Consider the following 20,298-nt stretch of genomic DNA (forward strand, 5'->3'; position numbering starts at 1 on the left):
AAAAACAACACCTTTGGTGCTGCTCAGTTTGGTCCAGCCACAGCTGTAGCTCTCAGCACATAGTTCTCAACACCAAGGGGACACCAGGGATGTCGCTCATCGCTCCCCAGCCCAGTTCTGATCAGACCCTGCACAGATCTAAGCTGCTGCTGTTCAATAAAGAATGTTGCATTTCAGTTGCACTATGAGCTGAACAAAACAAATGTTTGCAAAGATAAACAGGACAAGCTCTATGGAGGAAACAAATACAGAGTTAAAGAAAAAAAAATTAAGAGGGTTGCAACACACCTGGAATTACTGCAGAGATGCAAGAAGAGCACAGTGCATGTAACAAAACCTCCACGTTAACTAACCATCGCAGCAGCACAGCACAGAGCGTTGGCTCCCCTAGAACAGCCATGGGAAGCAAAAGCAGCACACTGTGAGACATACACCGCTACCCTACAGCATCACTTGGAGCACAGTCCCAAAGCACACAAGTTATATGAACTGCTACAGTACATAAACCAGAACAAAAAAAGGAACAGGAAGAACACTAAGTAAGGCTACAAACAAGATACTACATAGAAGAAGAAAACAATGCTTCATTCCCAATAAGCACAAATTATGAGCACACTAGAGGAAAAAGATTAAATTAAATTTCCAGCAGAGAATCAATTTATTCAAATGTACAGTAAGTATGAACATATGTATTAAACTTTGCTTTTAAAAACATTTTTTAAATAACTTAAGAGAAATAGATTGCAGACATAAAGTGCTAAACTTGAAAAATACAACAATCATTCCTCTTTCCTGCTGTTTGTTAGATGGCAGTTTTAATTTTCTGATTGCTTTTAAAAAAATGCAGTGTATACCCAGACAGAAATTACTTCCTGGATTTACAACCTTGTGCAAAAAAAACTAGCTGCAAAGGAATATAATTCGCACCCCAAAACACAGCTACAGATTACTATCAATTCCACTAAATATGCGTTCCTTATTAAAGTTATGATTCAATAAATATCACCAAAATCACAATTCACTCCCTTTCTTGGTGTAAGCTAATATTTTGCAAATATGGTCCACTCAGTGTAAACTGTATTGACTTCAGGAAACAGTGAATTCTACCATATATATGTCTCAAATATTTACATATAGTAGCATGGCACTGTTATTCTTGCAGGACATTTAACTACTAATACACACTAGTTAGGGACAGGGCTTCACAAAGATGTGTACGGCGATGGGTTTGCCAGCGGACAAGAGGGACTTGACTTCTCAGTCAGAAGAAGTTGCCAAAAGAAATTCTTGTTTCTTCTATTTAAATCTACTTAAATCAAACGCTGACTGGGGACTCCAGAACACCTGCATGGCCAACACTATCCAGGAGATGTAGCAAGTCACGATAAAGACAACATTAAGTATCTTTTTGGCAAAGTGGCATAAGTCACAAAAGGCTGTTAGCCCAACTCCCCCACAAATGGGCTGTTCAGGCACTGCTTTTCCTCTGTGAGACAAACCACTGAGAAGCGTCAGACTTCTAGGGCCTTTCCCAACATGAACATGCGTGTCAAATGGGCAGAAATATATATTATTATTATTATTAGGAAAAAAATTTAGAAGACAAGGAAAGAAAGGCAAATTTTCAAAATATTATGAAAAAGTGAATATTAAGAATTATCCTTCCTTAGTCAGTAGGGTGTTTCTAAAGTTTGTTGCTATTTATCAGGACTTCAGACAAGAGTCTAATCAGAAGACCGGCACAAAAGAAAAAACAGTACGTTAGATTAAAGAGCATTTGCTGTTCTTATTCCTGAAGGATTTTGAAACATCATTTTCTAAATCAAGAGGGTTTACCCCACATGAAGTAATGACAAGGTCATATGGACTTGCACATTCCACTCACCCCAAGCCACATGCATTATGAAGCACATCCAATTTTTCTTTAAATCTTCTGGAACTTGCTTCCCCTCCTCTTTGATATTTACTTATAGGAACCGAGAGCAAGGAAAGCAGGTCAGGTTGTGCAAAATATTCCCCGGAGCAATTACCACACATCAACCATGCAAGCCACGGCTATCTTAGATCTGAAAATTCAAGATGTACCACTATGGGTCAACACAGACTCCATCTCTTTTAAAGCAACACTCTGTTTTCCACTGATTTTCACACCAGACCTTTTAATGCAGCATTGTGCTGCTTGCGACAGTGGAATGCCAACAGAAGCTGGCAGTCCACTAAAGAGGTTCAGCATAGCAGAGGGACGGACCAGGGAGCTTCTGCTCCTCACACCAGCGTGGCTGCCCTGACCTGGAAGGGCTGCCTTAAGAGAGCAGAAGGGAGCTCAGGCTCTGGGCTCTGCCGTTCCTGGTGCCTCCGCGCAGCCAACCAACAACGGCGCCAAGCAGTGCCAGCTCCGACGGTGGTTTTTATGATGTGGGAATGAGACAGCAAGCAACTAATTTAGCACAGACTAAACAGATGAGGATGGCTGCCACTAAAAGCTCATCCATGTTTGATGCACGGACCCAACGGTAAAAGGTTCCCGTAACTCTCTGTCATTCTGAGCAGCCTAAGTATGTGTTGCTCTCCTCACGGTGTTATGATGTGGGCCAATGCTTACTATAAAAACAGAACTCATTAAGTTTTATTTTTGAAAATTAAAAAATCAGTAAGTGAATTTGCTCTGCACACCAGCCTAACGCATTCATACGAACCCCACTCCTGCCTCTGTGATTCAAGTTTGGTTTTTAGAGCAAAGCAAGTGCAAGGTTCTCAAAAACTGCCTCTCTGCAGGGAGCGTGTCATGAACAACATTCACCTAGGAGTGCCTCAGTTCATTTGCAGCTCATCTTCGCAGTTTCACCCTAACAGGAAACAGATTCAGTGTAGCTGTGAGGAGTAGCAGCTCTGTGACCTTTCCTTTTAGTCTCCAAGGATTCAAGACACGTCTGCCACATTGTCTGCAGAACAGTACGAGTCTCTTCTCACGTTGTCGACACATTTCAAGTCTGATCAACTGCAAATTTATTTTCCAAAGAGGATTTGCTTTAGTTTAGATAATTTTCTCCTATACAAATAAATACAGAGTAAAGCTATTATATCACCAGCTCCTTTTAACAGGAAGCACAAAAGCTTAAACAAAACTTAATTTCTTCAGTTTTGGACTGTATTTCTCTGTATTTATCAATGGCTGGATACCTCCAAAATCACTAGGGTGACCACATTTCAACTGAAGGAAAGTCTCAAACACACTCAGATTCTCAAGTGTGTGTAGAACCGACATGCTGGAGCCCCATTATGGAAACAGCATGCCATAAATCAGGAATCAGCTGTCAGCAGTAGAGTGCATCACCTACGTTAAGGGATTTCCAAGATGTAAAAAGAATGTAACTACTTAAGTCAAAAAGATAAATAATATAAAACAACATAACACAATGCAAGGAACAGCACAGATACTTAAAAAAGTAACTTAAATTTGTCAAATGTAAATTCCAAGGTCAGTTAGCAGCTTTCAGATACTTTTAACCATGCGTGAGAAACCCATCATCATCACAGTTACGCGCATTTGACCCCAGTTAAGTTGAACAAAAGTGACAAGAACTGGATGAACTAACAAGTGCCTCCACCCTCAAAAAAAATTCCCTTTTATCGTTAGGTTTCTGTTCACAGCAGTTGTGAAGTCTTTTTTCAATAAAGCAGCATGTAATAGAGATTACCACATGATCCTTATGCAAATATCAGACATATTCGTTATAGTAACGACTACATGATTTTGTCTCTCAGCTATGTGCAGTATTTGTCTCTGGTGTGCAAGAGCAGCAGCCCTAGGATGTGAGCTTCGAATAGCTTGGGGGAGAAAACCTTCGTCTCAGGTACTTCAGGACGTAGAGGGGAAGGCAGCTCACCAGAGTGATGACGGTGACTTTCCACAAGAACGACAAAGTTGCAATGAAGTAAACATCTGCAAAAAGAAAAGAGCAGAGAGTCAATGAAGATGGGAAGTATGCTCTGGGAAGAGGTGCAGAAAAGCAATTCAATCTACCAACACTTCTTAAACAGCCTCACCTTCTCCACACGCAAGTTCAAAGCTCATACGATCCCTGGTTCCTCACTCTTCTGCCCTTCTCTTCCACAAAAGATACAGCTTTCTGCGCAGTACGTTTCAGTAAGGCATGCAACTCCTCACAGGCAAGTGCCCATACATACCCCATCTGAAACAGGGCTATCCATCTCCTGGCAATACTAAGCTTCCTTTAAATGGACTACTTGTCTTCTGACTCTGGAAGTTGCCCTCGGCTACTTTGCTGGTAGTCCAGCAAATGCATCTCTCAACTCAGTTATAATACCTCAGAATCATTGAAAAAATAGTTGAAGCATCGTTCCAAATGGAGCTGGTATACTCATATGCAAGAGATCCAGATCTAGCCCATTGGGAAGTTATCCTCATTGTCTTCAGAGTTAGCAAAGAGCTTTATGGAAGAAGTAGTGACATCTTGTGGTTCCCAAACGAACACTGGCACAAACCCTACGGATCTGATATTTACAACTAGACAGCTACCGGGGGAATCTGGAATTCCTCACCCTTTTTCCTTCAGCCAGGGAAAAGGATTAGCTCTGACCCGGGGGGGGGGGGAGGTGTAGAAAAAAGAAAAAACCAAAACAAACAAACCAACCCACCCCCAAAAAGCCCCAAAACCCACAAGAGAAGGGCCCCAATGAAGCAGATAAAATAAGGTAAGTTTTAGGAGGCAACTACTTCACCCAGTTAAAAGATGAAATCTTTCAACCCAACAACAGAGGCTAAAATTTTTAGTCTCAAGTTCAGTTCTCATATGGAAACAAAGACCACTATTACATGACAGCTGATGCGTGGTGGAGCTCTGAAAGTAAGGATGAGATTCACTGAGCAGCACACAGTTTACTGACCACCTTTATCTCCTCTAGCATTTTGCTATGAGAAGGAACCATAAAATGTCTTTCAGGTGCCTTCAAATCAAATAGAGCTTATTCTGGTCAGAACCACTGTGATTGTAATTATGTTGGCTTCATCAACAGCCTTTAAACTCAATTCATGTCCTTACAGTCCTGTTACTATTCAGGTCATAAACCAACTGATTGGAGAAAAGGCATTTAACCTTACCAATAAACTCATGTAAGAAGACCAGAGAAGCTATGTAGCAGGAGAGACTAAGCAGCTCAGCCACTATCATGAGCCAGTGCCATGTCTGGATTGTCAAAGCGACCATCAGTAACTCGGTGAGAATCAAGGACGTGAAGGAAATGGCGACAATGTGGACAAATTCAGATTCAAAGAGGAGGAGTGCTCCATACATGATGATGCTACCTGCAAGGGAATGGAACATTTGGGTATTTTATTTAAACACCAGTCTAAGCTCTAAAACCCACTGCTAGGTCTTGGAAAGGCTGAAACATAGTCATGTCTTGAGACTATTTTTCATGAAACCTGATGAATGTAATGATAATGAATCAGTTACTATTTAGGAGACAGAACTGATGAGAAGACAGGGAAAAGTTACAGCAGAGGTGTCCAGACTTTTATAACAGTCTATCATATTCATAGACACATGGAGATAGGAAATTAATACACGCTATTTTGGCAACTGGAGATTTCTAACATCACGAAACTCTATCCTCCCAGAAAAGCAGTTGGTCACTACTCAGAAGCTAAAAGATATCAAATACTTCTAAAACCTACTGCATTGCCTCAGTGCCCAGATGGAAGCAAGGTGTTGAAAAGTTCAGTGGATACAAATTAGCCTCTCTTTGCACTACTTCGGCCAAGATCTCTCCCCTTTACACTTCCCCCTAAAAGCAGTACACATTAAAGCACTGGTAACGATGCATTGTTTTGTGCTCCTATTCTGGCTAGCCAAGGAATGCTCACAACGCCCCGCACAGCCACCTGCACAAATAACTCATGTTAGCAGCATGAGTAATCCGCACCAACATCCATCACACTAGGCTAGTTTCGGAAGGGAAAACCTGCAAGTGACTGGAGCTCGAGCCACAAAGTTCAAATCCAGCTGTGAACTTTCCAAAATTTAGGACTGCTCAAGTTTTCGGTCAGGCTCATCTCTGCTAGCAACTAGCCCAATTGTTTGGCCTGCTGTTTTCTAGTTATTTAGCACATCAGAAGTGAAGTCACTTTAACCAAATATTGTAACCAGATAGTGGTCTTAGCTCAAGAAGAAATCTTTCCCTCAATGCATCACCCTCTGGCTTTAGCTTTCCACCACTTGTGAGTTTTCTATAAATGCCTTGGCTTTGCCATCGTATTTGTACAGCATCAGAAGACCATTATCCCTGTCGTAGGGTTCTACTGTAATAGATTTCAGAAGATAATGCCAAGAGAGCTTTTATATTCTTGGTTTCGCTCCCTCCTGAGGATGGTAATATCTATTAAAACAGTAAGAATTAGCTGCTTATTTTGGCACATTTATTCTGACTCTTGTTGATAAAGGAGTTTTGGAAAACAAGAAATTTTGTCACAGAATCATATTGCCATTTTAGCTTTATAGCTCCACATTATTTATGTTTTCCATGATTCCCTGAACAGCACTTATAGAAAGTATTTGAGTTTGAGGTTACTTGATAAAAAAAAAGACAAACTGAAAGGAAAGACCTTCTTAGACATATACCCCAATTACTACATCCACTTTTGGAGAACAGATGCATTGTAATTAAGGCATTTGCTTAACTGTTTCAGCAGCCTAATTAGAGTGTATGGGATATGATCAAGCACCTGAGCTCTACTATAGTCCTTCATTACAGATGGCTACGAAGTAACCAGAACTATTGCCACTTCTAATAGACAGGGTTTAGATAAAACACACAAAGCTACAGATTCTGTATTTTGCATGCTGACTTAATAACCCGTATAATCCATAGGTTTGAAAACCTTTTTCAAAAGAAGGGAAGAGTCACAAACTCTGCTTTACAGATGGAGCAATTAAAGCACTGAAAGGAACTTGCACAAAATTACAAAAGGATGGTCCCAATGGGAAGAGGCACAATGCTTTGAACTTCTACATCATTGCCTACAACAGGGTTGACCAGTTGCTGCCAATATTTAGTTTTAGATAATTTCTTCTTTTGGAAATGCTACCAGCATTTTCTGAGACAAAAAAAAAATTTATTCATTATCCTGAGGATGCATTGCTAAATTCACTTCATGCCTTACTTAACTTCCTGCAATACAAAAAATTAGATAGTCTGTACTCATTAAAACATCTAAAGGCACAAGGAGAAGTTAATTGCTTACCTTGATAGATGCTTATTAAGACCCATATTAAAAATGTTTTGTATGATAACGGTCGTCCCTGGGGTGGGGGAAGAGAAAAAAAAAAAGACAAAGCTCCATTGGGTTTTCTTTTATGCACATTCACTTACCAATCAACCCAGCAATTAATAAAAGGGAATTTGAAGGTGATTTAGAAAGAAAACAAAACAAATCAACCAACCCTGAGGTACTGTCTCTTTATTCTCATTTTTCATAATGCATGAAGGAGGCCTGGGACTGTGGAAGCTCACTGCTTGCACAGTACCGTACAACCTCTTCCTTACTGCACACACAATTAATTCAATGCAAAGATGTCTCATGAGTTTAGTCATTGTACTGTGAAATATAAGATGTGTGTATACACATATATGAATATATTAATATTATATTTCTAGACACATACACACAAATCACCATCATATTGAAGGCAGATAGGTTTTAAAAAAAAGCATCTCTAGCCAACACAGCTATACCAGTACAAAAAACCCCCTATGTTTAGACCAGGCCTAAGGATGGTTGGAGAATTAGTGGTTTATGACATAAGAGACAACATACAAGTGAAACCAGATGGAGACTTATTCAGGCTGTTGGAAAAACAGGCTTTGCTTCTGAGAGTATCTGTTTAACAGAAATCCTTGAGGGAAAGGATCTGTTGAAGACTCAGTCCACCCTTTCCTTCAATTAAGAAAGATGTTCCCAGTCTGCATACCCCAGTTATTCAAAAAATCTTCCAGGAAAAAAAAAAAAACAAACGAACCTAAGACAAGATTTACCTTCCCGATATCACTATCAAATAAAGTTTTCTTTGTCTAAGGAGAAGGACCTGACTTTCATGCTAAAGCTACAAAAATGGCACAGCAACCAAACCTTTAGGTCCCTTTAGATCATCCTCAAGGCAAATTTCTATTCACAAAACTATGTGATAACCTCCTCCCTCCATCAAATGAGCATATCACTTCCCTCCATCCCCTCTTCTGGCTTCAGGATAGTGCCAAATCCCCGACGATTTCTCTTTCCCCTTTATTTTGGAACAAATCGGTAATATTAAATCCTTAGAATTTCCCACAGAATGGAACTTCTATTTCCCCAGCCGTTTCTAATAAATTGCATTTCATGTAGCTTTCAGTAACAAACTGCCAGGAAATCTGGTTGTATCTGTTAATTCAAATTTGCCTTTAAAACAATTTTGCTTGAAAACGCATGATAAAGTTCTGTATCTACTGATAATATATGAGACTTTACACATTTAGAGAGTTTCAAATCAAGACAGGAATCTTGTCTTAAACCAAAACAGACAAGAGTCTCCCACACCTTAAGAAGATCTTTGTAGAGCTCTGGGTACAACATTGCAACTTCAGATTTAACATCCTTGTCCAGAACTAGAGAAAACACTGGAAACATCGTGTAAATTGTGGAGTACCTGCGAAGAAGGTAGAAGACCAGTGAATTATCTAAGGTGTAGATGAGCAAACAGAAATGCTAGTCTTCAGGAAAGAAATACAGTATTCTTGAAGTGCCAAATGACGTACATATTATAAAAACTTGCAAATGGAACACACCAGAGTTTTGCATGTAGGAAAAACCTGCAGGATTTGCTTTTTGAATGACTTTTGATTAGAAACACTCATACACAGATGATTGGTTCAAGTATTGCAACTGGTCTTACAGGGTTATTAATGGAGCCAAGGACAGACCTGTCCCCACCCCAAAGTTTGCTCTACAGTTCAGGCTTAATCCTGTTTGCATCAGAAGGCAACGGAGATGAATTTGCTGTTTGTTTTTTAATTATGTCCTTGAAAATCTATGAAGTCATGGGATTACAAGTGTAATCCCAGTATATTTTAGACAGGAATGGAATCCTCCTGTTAAAGAAGTTGGGTCGTCCTCCCTTTCTCTCACTGCTGCGCAGGCCCCAGAGCATGACAACTGTCCCTCTGCTTTTTACTAGGATCGAAGGAGTGCTTCCTGGAGGATGGCTTGCTTCTCGTGTTCTGAATGTGACAAACTGTCCTTTTGGAAAGGCTTCTAGAAGTACTTGTGCTGCCTCGGTGGCTTTGCTCAGTGCAGAGGAGCAGAAAGGGGACAAGGATCACATCCATCTTCTGAAGCAGTGTTGTGAAACATGCAGAGCGGAGATGTGCATGCCTTGCATGTTAATTAGCCCAAATCTATTCATTATGCACAGGTTTTCCACACTATTAGTAAAAAGTGAGCTCTTACCCAATGATGAGGAAGCCTTGGTAGAGAGGAACTGAAGCAAAGTAAAATACTGATGAGAAAACAGCCTAGAAAAGAAAAGAAATAAGCTTTTCAGGCATTAGATACTGCAGTAAAAGTAACAGCTTAAAAATATACTCTGTTCAAACTGGAACGTACTTGCAGTGCGTTCTCCAAATTCCTGAAATGAAGACAGAAGAATGTAATATCAACCCTTTTTATTCCTACGCAAACCTTGGATGAAAGCTATGTTTAATAGCAAACACTGGAGAGCTGGACTTGGAAAACTTTTTATAATGTAGTTCCACAGAAAAGAACGTAAAGAGTTTCCTCCAAAGCCCACTGGTTTGATTAAAGCCGTCCAGATGTTGTGAAGGACAGGTGTGTACTTATTTATGCCCGGATGATGCCTTCACAACGTAAAGAGTTAACACTCACTAATACAAACTCTAAAGAGTTCAAGATTAATTTTTCTTTTTTTTTTTTTTGTCAGAAGTTATGCGTTTGTTTTCTGTTCTTGTTTTTAGCTGCAGAGTAAGCTAGACTGTCCCCTGAGTTTGAACCTTTTGTCTCTATGCATCCCTCTCCAACGTGTCTATTCTAAAAAGGGGAGAGGGCGGAACCAGCCTTCTCAAAAATATCAAGTATTTTATTTTAAAAAACTTAGTATTTTTAAGGAATATATCAGTACACTATGGTGTGGAAATGCAACTCCCAAAGAGTAACCTCTGTCCTTGACTGTAACTTTCACTCAAGTCACCACAGCTAAGAATGGAATTTGGCTCACGAACTCTTAAAATCTCTTTCAACTCTCCCTGCCAACTGGCAATTGCATTTTTGTTACACTGAGGCTCAGCACACATGAACAACTTAAATTTTGTGAATACCAAATCTGTTTCTAAGGTTCCCTTTGAAACAGAGAGGAACAGACCACCTCCACGTTGCTGCAGCAAGCTGCTGAGCACTTGGGAAGCTTAATACGTGCTTCAGCAGCCTTTGCAGCACGGCTCTTGCGAACACTCCACAGCATGCCAGACCGAGCTTTCGGTAACCTCAGCAGGGTCTGAGCCAGGTCCTCCTCAGTTGCTTAACTTTGGTCTCACTATTTGAAGGCCTTACTTAAAACACACCTGAACAGAAGTGCATGGACTCAGCAGAGACCTTCCTTAAGAGCAGCGCCCTGCTGCAGATTTTCAGTATTTCCTAGCATTACTAAGTGACAGCAAAGACATGCTGCATCACAGCACTGTTTTCTAAGGTAGAATACTGTTTGTCCAATTTTGGAGAAGTTGCTGACGTTTGTCCAATACCAGGAACTTTCTTATGTGTTTTCATACCCAGGTAACAACCTCAAGTTCCAACCCGTGAAAATTTTCAGAAGAAATAGTTGCATCCAAAATGAAATGCAGAACCTTTACTTTTGGATTTTGCTTTTTTACCTCTCCATTGGAAAAGCCCTCATGACAGTTCATTTACCTGCATTGTACTGATGCACAAGCTCCTGTGGATTACAAACTGACTGAGAGCTGCAGACCGTTTGTAACTGTTCCTTCCATGCACCATTAGTAAACGACCCAGATGTTTAAACTGAGTGATAGAGAAATCGGCTGCAAGTGATGCCTGTTTTCCTTCCTGTGTACAATAGCAAGTAAAAGCATAGTGAGATCATTTCATTATTAGAAACAAAGAAATATCCTATTATTATTTAGTTATCACTGACAGAATTTCCAAGAAAATTTGCAATACATTAGGTGGGGGAGAGTATTACCTCAGCACTTCTGCCTTCCACCGTGGCTTTTAAGCAAAGAGCAAAAATATGAGGAGAATTCCCATTTGAACCCTGGCCTCCAATTCTAAGCAACCCTCTGGATTATGATTCACAGCACGCATGTTAACGTGACACTCCTATCAAGTCAGTTTTGAACAGAAATTTTCAGTCTCAAAAGTTCACTCAATTTTAATGTTCTGGCTCACTGCAAGCAGAGTCTTTCCACTGCCGCCAAATCCAGTCTTGTTGCTCCAAATAGCTCCATATGCAGGAACCAGAGCTCTAACCCAGAGTTTGCTTTCTAAACTAATATACCCCGTTTTTAATTGTACATGTAGGGTGTATGTTATCAGAGTAATTACAACTCCAGCATTTGAAGCATCTACGCGTGATTAAAAACCCCAAAACTAACCACAGTGGTCCAAGTTCAGGGAATCTGCCAAGAACCAAATAATGAACTTGAACTCTGTTAAACAGTAGTCTCCCTTCCAGCCAAATTATTTTTCATGATAAGGCTACTGGTCTGATGATTATTCTTGTGGAAGCTTCTCACTTTCTTGCACGAATTTCTGAGGATTCATTTAAGAGTTAGTTGCAAACTAGCTTCTGAATTGCCATAGGAAGTCTTATTAAACATGAGGTAATCTCACCTTTCCTTCAACTCCAACACCGCAGTCAGCCTCCTGAATCATGCTAACATCATTCCCTCCATCACCTGCAGGTCAGAGCACAGACAAACGACATTGGTAGTTAAGCAACAGAGACAACTTGCAACCCCACCAAACGCATCTGCACCAGACTGTAATACTAGAAGAAGCACTGAACCCTATCAACAAAAGCAGGATTTTAAATAGAAATTGGGAATTTAAATTCTTTAAGAAGTTTTTTTTATAGACGCACAGGAATTCAAGGCCACTGATCACTTTATCTGACTTGCAGGTGCACCATTACACCTACAATGCTGAAATAACGTTCACAGGTTAACAATGGCACTTTATCTGATTGTGTTCAAGCTTTGTTTTGCAAAGATACCGCCCCAAGTATTTCTGAGTAGTTTGTCACTGAAGTCTCCATATGCAAAATTTCATCTTACCAATCATCCCACAAAAACACTGTTCCCTAGCTCAGCATTTCCAGGTGTTATAAGATGACATGGGACCGTTCACTCAAAAGAAGAAAAAATAAAGACACCATCCTACATGGTCACTCCTCCCTAACTAGTCCCTTACCTACTGCACAGGTGAGTTTCCCGGTTCTTTCCTGGAGCAATCGCACGATCTGGGCCTTCTGCGTCGGAGCGCATCTGCAGCACACGACGGCAGGGCACTGGCAAGCCAGCTCCATGAACTCATACTCATAATATTTCAGACACACCTAATTTACAGAGATAAGAAGTGTCACCTATGTTTGTGCTATGAAAGTTTCTTTTTTAAAAAACAAAAATTCTAATTCAACCACAAGTGTTTTGGGGCTGTTCCTGAACAGCCTGAGGCGTTTGGAGCCCACCTCCAGCGAGTCACCAGAAATAACAAGAGCGCAGTCGTGTTTCCGGCGGAAGGCGTTCAGCTCTAGATGGGCTTCTCCGCGGTTAGTCACCTGGGGACAAAGATGGCAACTGAGGAAGGGTTTGCTTCACTGGGGTGAAAAAACAAACAAGTCTCAGAGGGAGCAAAAGTAATATGGACAGGCACCACACCGAGTTATTCAGAGCACACAGTCAGATAAACAAAAGCTCAGGGGATAGAAAGCTGAGTGAAAAAGAATAAAAATATTCTGGGTCTACTGCTGGAAAACAGTTGTGATCTCAGCACCCCTCCTGTTGCAGAATTTGGGGTCCCGAACAAGTCATGAGAGAGGGAAAGGTGGGTGTTACTCACTAGTCTGAATATATGGATGTCCTGTGTCCGTGTCACCAAATGTGCGTTCTTGGCTGTACATGTGGCTGTCTCTAACTTATCCCCTGTCAGCATCCACACCTGGAATCCAAATATTTAATGTATTAAATACCAAACTTAACAACCATGTCTGCAGGACATCTAGAAGTACCACCTGCCAGTTCAGGCATATAAAAGGACTGTTAGAATATATATACAAATTATTTTTCTAAAAAAGCCCGATTTTAAAACATACAAGGAAATTCTCACAGATGAAAGAAAGCAAAACTTTTAAAGAGGCTGAAATGCAAACTACGTTACAAACCATGTATAACATTTTTCACACCTGCAATATTTCAAGATTCTGCTGATAAACCCACAAAACGCAAGCTAAAGAATGTGTATGCGTGTGTTAATGTGTCCCACCCCAGCTATTTCTCGTGCGCTGAAATAAGCGGGCCTTGCTGCAGAAAGATCCCTCATGGCCCTGCCTGAAATGTGGATGATGCAACTGGGGTTAGCTCACTGCTGATGTGTGCGTCTGGAACCGACTAAGTTGGTTCGGGGTTTTTTTTTTTTTTAAATATACACTGCTCCTTTTATTTTGTGCTGGTGAGGGGGGGCATTAGAAAGCAATGTCAGCAGCAATACTCAGCAGCAATACCCTGTTATAATCTGGCAGGGAATTTCCTCAACAGTGTAAATATATCAGAGTTTGTTTTGGTTTTTGCACTGGTGTTTTTATTCTTTCAAGACACCGCCCAAGAATATTTAACGAAACTTAAAAAAAAACAACAACAAAACCCAAAAAGACTCACTTATTTGTTTAATAATCTAAGATTGGAAAAAGATTTGATCTTAACAAGATGGCCCCTGTAATGAATTATAAGACTGCCTCCACTCTTGATTTACTTCTTGCATGCAATACCCTAACAAACATGCCATTGCAAGGAGTGCTCAGAAGTGCTGCACTCGCTGTGCGACGACACCCTCCACACCCTGACTCCAGCCAAGGTGAAGAGGAAAAAAAAAAATGAAACTGCTTTGGAATAACTGGCCTGGACTATGCTGCGCGGGGAGAAAGCCACAATGCTGCTAATGAGCTTTGTCTGATTCTGCTCATCTTACTTCTCTGCTGAAGTCCCTGTTGTTTACAGGGATGGCTCCAAACAGAAAGCACTTTTGGAAGCCTGTCTCAAGCCTTGAATTCCAGTTCCCACCTAAATCTCAAACACACAGCCCTGCTTTGGATTCACAGCACAGCTCAAGATTTTTGCTCACTTTGTTATTTAAAGCAGAGAAACCACAACCAGAACCTTTTGCCTACTTTTCTTGCCCAAATCTGAATGTTTAGTCCATTATTTTTTTTTCTTTTTGCAAGTCCGAGATCTGACTGACAAGTTTTCAGCGAGAGAAACTAAGCAGGCATCACGCTGCTTCCCTCACCACTGAGCAGAGCTCAGGCCATAGGTGTCTGAGTCTCAGATGCCAAAGCCCGGAAAGCTGGAAAAAAAAATGTCCAGTCCCTGATTCTCTTGGCTCAGACCCCCTCTAGTGGCTACTGAAAACATGTATATTCACAGCCCGGTGCTTCAACCCCAGCATGGGAGTTTGTGCACCAGAGACCAAACACATCCAAAGCGGTCTTGTTTCATGCAACCATCTGAAAGAAACAAAAAGTCTCCTGTAGCTACCCTCCTGCCTACGCACTCAGTTTCTCTGCAGAAGGAGCCAGAGCACGTTAGGGGAAGAAAAGCACAAAAGGTGACATGCTTTCATGTGTTTAGTTAACATTTACTACTTCCAGCGTATTCTGTTCCCAAAGTGATGTCGGCCAGCCCCACTGTTCCCACTCGCAAAGGGCACCTGGTGAACCGTTTACCTTGACAGGGCCCCCAAACTGTCTTAATTTACTGTCTGTAGGACAGTGCCACATACTCCAGAGGGTCTCGGTGTTCCTGCTAGAAGTAACATTAGGTTAGGCAGACCTTAATGCCAGCATTTCTCAGCGTCTCCAGAGTGGGTCTGACGTCTGCCTGCAGCTGATCCTCCACGCCAGTGAGACACAGCAGCTCCATCTCCATTTCCAGGCTCTCAATGACTGTGGCTACCTTCAGGGAGCGGTCGTGCACGCTTAGCTTTGCCTGGACGTAGCGTGCCTGAGGACAAAGCAGACACAGCCGCAGTCACTCACACAGCCAGCCTGCACTTTTGTGGAATACACAGTTAACCAGCATGAGGGTTAACCAGTTAACCTCCCTCTGTTAACTGTCATTCAGTAATGACAGTAACCTGTAATGGCTGGCGAACACGAGGTGCGTGTTACAGAATAAGGTGGAAAATACTTCAGGAAGTTTTTGTCATTTTGTTCCTGCCCTGTGCCAGCCAGGCAGCACGGTGCACAGCGCGTCCTTGTGCACACAAATGCACAGCAGCTGCTGGCGCGACACCTGCAGAAAGCCTGGAAGCGACTCCCTCGCACCACAGGTCTAGCCACGGCTTCTGTGACGAACAAACGAGGGCAAGAGAGAATCCTAAACATTTCCACCGTCTCATCTCTGCATTTAACTGAACAGTTCTCCTTCACGTTTGGCCTGCCTGGGGTATGCAAGTTAGTGCTGTGTGTAGAGACCCATCTAACAAACCCCATGCGTGAAGCCCGTGTTTCCATGAAGCCAAGCTGGGTTATATTCTGGTTGTTTGTAGTTTCCCTGGCTGTCGGAATGCAACAATGAAAATTAAAAGCCAACACATTTCCCCACACAAACACAACTTGTCTAACAAATGATGAATATTTGCAGAATTTATAACCGCAGAAGATTGTAAGGCAGGATTCAGGAACTGTTTTGGAGGGTCCTGGCTGGGATCCAGTTTCATACATATCACTTAAAAAGCCACTTTGATTAAAAGAACAGCAAGACATTGAAGAATGACAATTCTAGCAGGAGTAGGGAGATGAGAGGCAGCATTATCACGAGAGGTCTGTGAGAATCACTTCAGTGATTGTTTGTTTAAAAACAAAGAAAAAAAAAACCCCTAAAAACTTACTTCAAAGTCTTGATACTGCTCTTCCGTCAGAGACTTCTTGGCTACGACAAGAACCCTCAGGCCTTCCCGAGCCATGTTACCACACTGGAAAGAAGTATCACATTGTAAACCATAAACTGCATCTCAAGTAAGATGATTTATGCACAGCATTGCAGAGATGGCAATGTAAGATAGCAGGTTAAGAAAATAACCGTCCCGTTTGAGTAACCCCAGTGAGTCTATAATGTCTGATAAAGTGCATGATAAACCCGAGAGGAAAAAAGGAGATCTGCAATAGTTTGTAATCTATCCCAGTGATCGGAAACAAAAATGTCCTCTCTGCTATACCAGTGTGGCAAAAACAACCCCATTGATTTCATTTTCTCTGTCTCCGAGTAAAAGGACACAAGCCTTTGATTTGTAGACTTCACATCTTTGGCCATAAACTCTTTAAAACAAGACCAAGGTATTATTATTTCTTTGAACACCAGAGTTTGGGGGTGGGGAGAATCAGTAACTGAAGCTACTGCTATGAACTCTGTGTCAACATTACTACTAACCTGACAAACATATCCCAGTACAAAGCTGCCAAATGTAGTTTTGAAATTAGAGCTTTCAGCGTAAAGTAAATCCAAACACAGGATCAAGCCCAGAACAAATTTGGTGATCTTGAGTGGCAATCAGTTCTGAGCAAAATCCATTTTATTTACAGGACTTATTCTGCCCTAAATATATTGAACTTGCCACCTGACTTCCTTGTTACTGCATATATATTTGGCTGAAGACTAATCCAATGAATTGCCAAGATCCGTGACCTTCTCGCTTGCAGGTGTTTTAGCAGTTATGTCCACTCTGCCACACTGACAAGCTTGTCATGCGTTGCCCTGGAAGGAGAAAAGCACTTGCATGAGAAACCCTCCCTATGTAGGAGAGATGGCCCCATACCTCCTCTTCCAGCCAGTCGTTGTACTGCACAATCCCAGCCATCACCACATCAGCCCCCTTCATGTAGAAGGTGATCTCTCCTGTTGATTCATCCTGCAGATAAGAAACAGAAGAGTCTAAGCTGGGCCAATATCAGCATATTTGGAGTGGCCTCAGCAAGCTAAGTGATGAGTTTTCCGCACATCAGTCACAAAAATGTCTGCACTGTGTCAGGCTGAAGGTCCATCTGGCTCAGCATCTTGTCTCAGGGCCAAAAGGAGATGCCTATTCAACTTCAAAAAAAAATACTTTAGGCAAGGATGATCAGCTTTTTAATCAGCAACATGTGATTTCCATGCAGACACCTCTCAATCCTGACTACATGTGCCTTTGGAATAACTTCTAGCCCTCACCCTGAAAATTTATTTCATACTTACCTGAAAAAAATAGAACAGATGCACAAAGCTTAACAGAGTAAAAATCACTCTAGTTTACCCCCTCTGATACATTATATGGCATAAGCATAATTAAAGTTTACGCTTGCCGCAGAAAGGTTAGATTGCTGCCTGCCTTATCTGATCCAAGTAATTTGTAGGCTGCAAGCAAAGCATATTTACATTACCACAAATTAAAAAATCCCTTCTAACCAGGCAGATACCTAAGGAGGTCACAGCTATTAGTATTACAAGCTAATGGAAACCCTGGCAATTTCCTCAAAGGAGAAAAAACAATGAGTAAGGAACAAACTGCTCTGTAAACCAAGATAGCCACCAGGGATAGGAAGAAAATAAACTTAACACGCAAAAACAAAAAGCCCAGGAAGGTCTGGAAATAGACATCTGTGAACGAAGGGGGAAAAGTACTTCAGGAAAGAAAGAAATGAAAGAAAAGCACAGTGGACACTTTTCCATTCTCATACTATTTAATATACATGTCAGTCTGTCCCGCCATTACAGAAACTAGTGGTTAAGGTTCTCACACATGGAGTTTGAGTCGGTAGGTAAAAGCCTAACGTCCTGTGGCACTGGCAAAACAGAGTTTACATCTATGGCAAAAACAACAAAAAAAGCAGCACCTGATGTGGATACTAAAAACGCAAAGAAGAGAAGTAAGTGTCTTCACTAGGGAAATTAAGAAGTAGCCAAGGATAATGAAGCTCCTTTACTGAGCATTTTTGCCAAGCTCATAAGAGATATTCACAAGGAAGATTCTTATAATTAAGCTTAAGCATGGTTTTCAATGTCCTGAAACATCCAGCCTTCATATACCGATATCCACACATCCCACATACCCAAAGCAAAATGAGTGTCACTCTACCAAAACAACTAGCATCTGCTTAAATAAAACAAAACGCTTTTGGCAGCATCCAAAGGTAAAGGTTTATCTATTAAATTATTTGATTAAAAAGTGTCTAACAACATCTCTGTAGGAAACTGAATAAAGACTCCACTTCCCGTGCTGCAGAACTGGCTTAAGATAGTTTAGATTTTTTGTCCAATATAAATACTGTATGAGCTATCTCCTTGCATTAGTCATTTCCTCTCACTGAGTTCAATAGGAGGTTAGTGCGTTCTCATATTATGGTAAGATCACACTATAAATCTACACAGAGATTTGCCAGTTATATTGTTTTGGAGAGACATCTTTTTCCACCGTGGTCTGACTCTGGCCACGGTTCAAAGGCTTCTTTCAATTCCAGATATGACAATAGCACTATCTTTGCTTTACAACAAAGATCATTCCACATGGGTAAGGGGAAAAATAACGCAAAGAAAAAGAAGAATGGAAAATATTGTGGTCAAACAAACAGACCTTCTTTCAAGAAGATAAGTCAGTAAACAGAACGGTGAAGAGTGGCTGCTTTGGTAGAACAAGACTTCTTAGAACTGAAATAACCAGGTACAGAAATGACAGTTGATCACAAATAAACAAGCAGATATTGCAAAAATATCCCAAACGAGACAACATCTGCTACTTGTTTTCAATATTAACTACTACTTTATTTACTAAAAGTTATATGTTGAAGGAGATCTTTTTATAGGAGCCAGAACAGACAGGACCAGCAGGAGAGACGGGCGTCCCTGCCAAGGATTTCAGCAACAGCATTACTGGGCTGGACACATGAATCACTTGCTGAAACTCTATACCCAGATTGTACAGGAAGCCTGGCAAGATGATCACAATGGCTCCCGCTAGCCAAAAAAATTGCAGTTTATAAGAACGGGCAATATCTGTATAGTTGAACAGAAAATATTACCATTTGAATTCTACTCACTACAATCCTGAGTGCAGTTTCATTCTGCAGCTTTCTCCCTCCCTCCCCTCCCCGGCTGCTCACTGCATTTGTTGTCTTCTGGATACTTCACGCTACTTTCCCTCCCCTTACTTCTGTTTTTTAAGCAAGCAGCACAGTTTTAGAAGATATATGGAAGAGGTAAACACCTTGCAAGTTGTGGATCAAAACCAAATGGAGTGTCTACACATGCATACATATATGTTTAATAAAATAAAGTTTTACTTGACAACTACCTATTTATAAACTTTTCTTTTTTCTTTTTTTTTTTTTAATGAAAATGAAAACCTTGCTTGAAGATATTATTTTGGAGTATACAGGAACGTGGCAAAGTAATACCCAAGCAGCCAGCACCTGCTACTCAAAACCTACTTCTGCATAGGGTGTACAGGGAGCTGATTTTAGCGGCTTAGCAGCAGCTCAATGGCTACAAAACAAAGACACTCAATTAACAAGCGCAACAGAGAGGAGCCAATGCTTCTATTAACAGTATTTACAGTCAGGATCTGGGCCTGATCTTGCTCCCACCGACCACAAGTGGGAGTTTTGCTGGTTTTGGCAGCAGTAATATTCTAATACAGAAATGCAAAATAGAAACCTTTTTCTTCCCAAGGTGGGAGAACATAGATCATAGATAATTTAAAAGGAATAAGCCTCAAATCAAAGAGGAAAAAAAAAAAAAAAAAAAGAGGACTCCTTTCCACTTAGATGAGAAAATTTAAGGGCATCCACTTATCTGCTGAGCATACAAACACAATTTAATGAAGCATACCCTGGCTTCGAAGGTTAGCCCACTTCTTACACCTTGGATAAAACAGCACCTCATCAAAAGTTTGCACTTACAGTAAGCAATGGGGAGGGAGGTTGTTTAGTCCTCCCTCTTTTATTGTTAATATTTTTATTCTAGATCTTA

General features: G+C 41.0%; 1 protein-coding gene across 1 annotated transcript in view; it reads right to left on the reverse strand.

Moving 5' to 3' along the window:
- Positions 1 to 3,806: 3,806 nt before the first annotated feature.
- Positions 3,807 to 20,298, reverse strand: part of ATP9A (ATPase, class II, type 9A) — a 49,221-nt gene continuing 32,729 nt past the window's right edge. The window contains exons 16-28 of the mRNA XM_009326856.1: positions 17,114 to 17,206; positions 16,190 to 16,273; positions 15,130 to 15,300; positions 13,145 to 13,243; positions 12,774 to 12,863; positions 12,497 to 12,641; positions 11,918 to 11,982; positions 10,976 to 11,131; positions 9,503 to 9,567; positions 8,594 to 8,702; positions 7,265 to 7,322; positions 5,123 to 5,326; positions 3,807 to 3,943 (exon numbers count right to left, since the gene is read on the reverse strand). Coding sequence (XP_009325131.1) covers positions 3,807 to 3,943; positions 5,123 to 5,326; positions 7,265 to 7,322; positions 8,594 to 8,702; positions 9,503 to 9,567; positions 10,976 to 11,131; positions 11,918 to 11,982; positions 12,497 to 12,641; positions 12,774 to 12,863; positions 13,145 to 13,243; positions 15,130 to 15,300; positions 16,190 to 16,273; positions 17,114 to 17,206 — 1,476 coding nt within the window. The remainder of the gene's footprint in view (positions 3,944 to 5,122; positions 5,327 to 7,264; positions 7,323 to 8,593; positions 8,703 to 9,502; positions 9,568 to 10,975; positions 11,132 to 11,917; positions 11,983 to 12,496; positions 12,642 to 12,773; positions 12,864 to 13,144; positions 13,244 to 15,129; positions 15,301 to 16,189; positions 16,274 to 17,113; positions 17,207 to 20,298) is intronic.

Source organism: Pygoscelis adeliae, unplaced genomic scaffold, assembly GCF_000699105.1.
Source record: "Pygoscelis adeliae isolate BGI_AS28 unplaced genomic scaffold, ASM69910v1 Scaffold286, whole genome shotgun sequence".
Classification (NCBI taxonomy): domain Eukaryota; kingdom Metazoa; phylum Chordata; class Aves; order Sphenisciformes; family Spheniscidae; genus Pygoscelis; species Pygoscelis adeliae.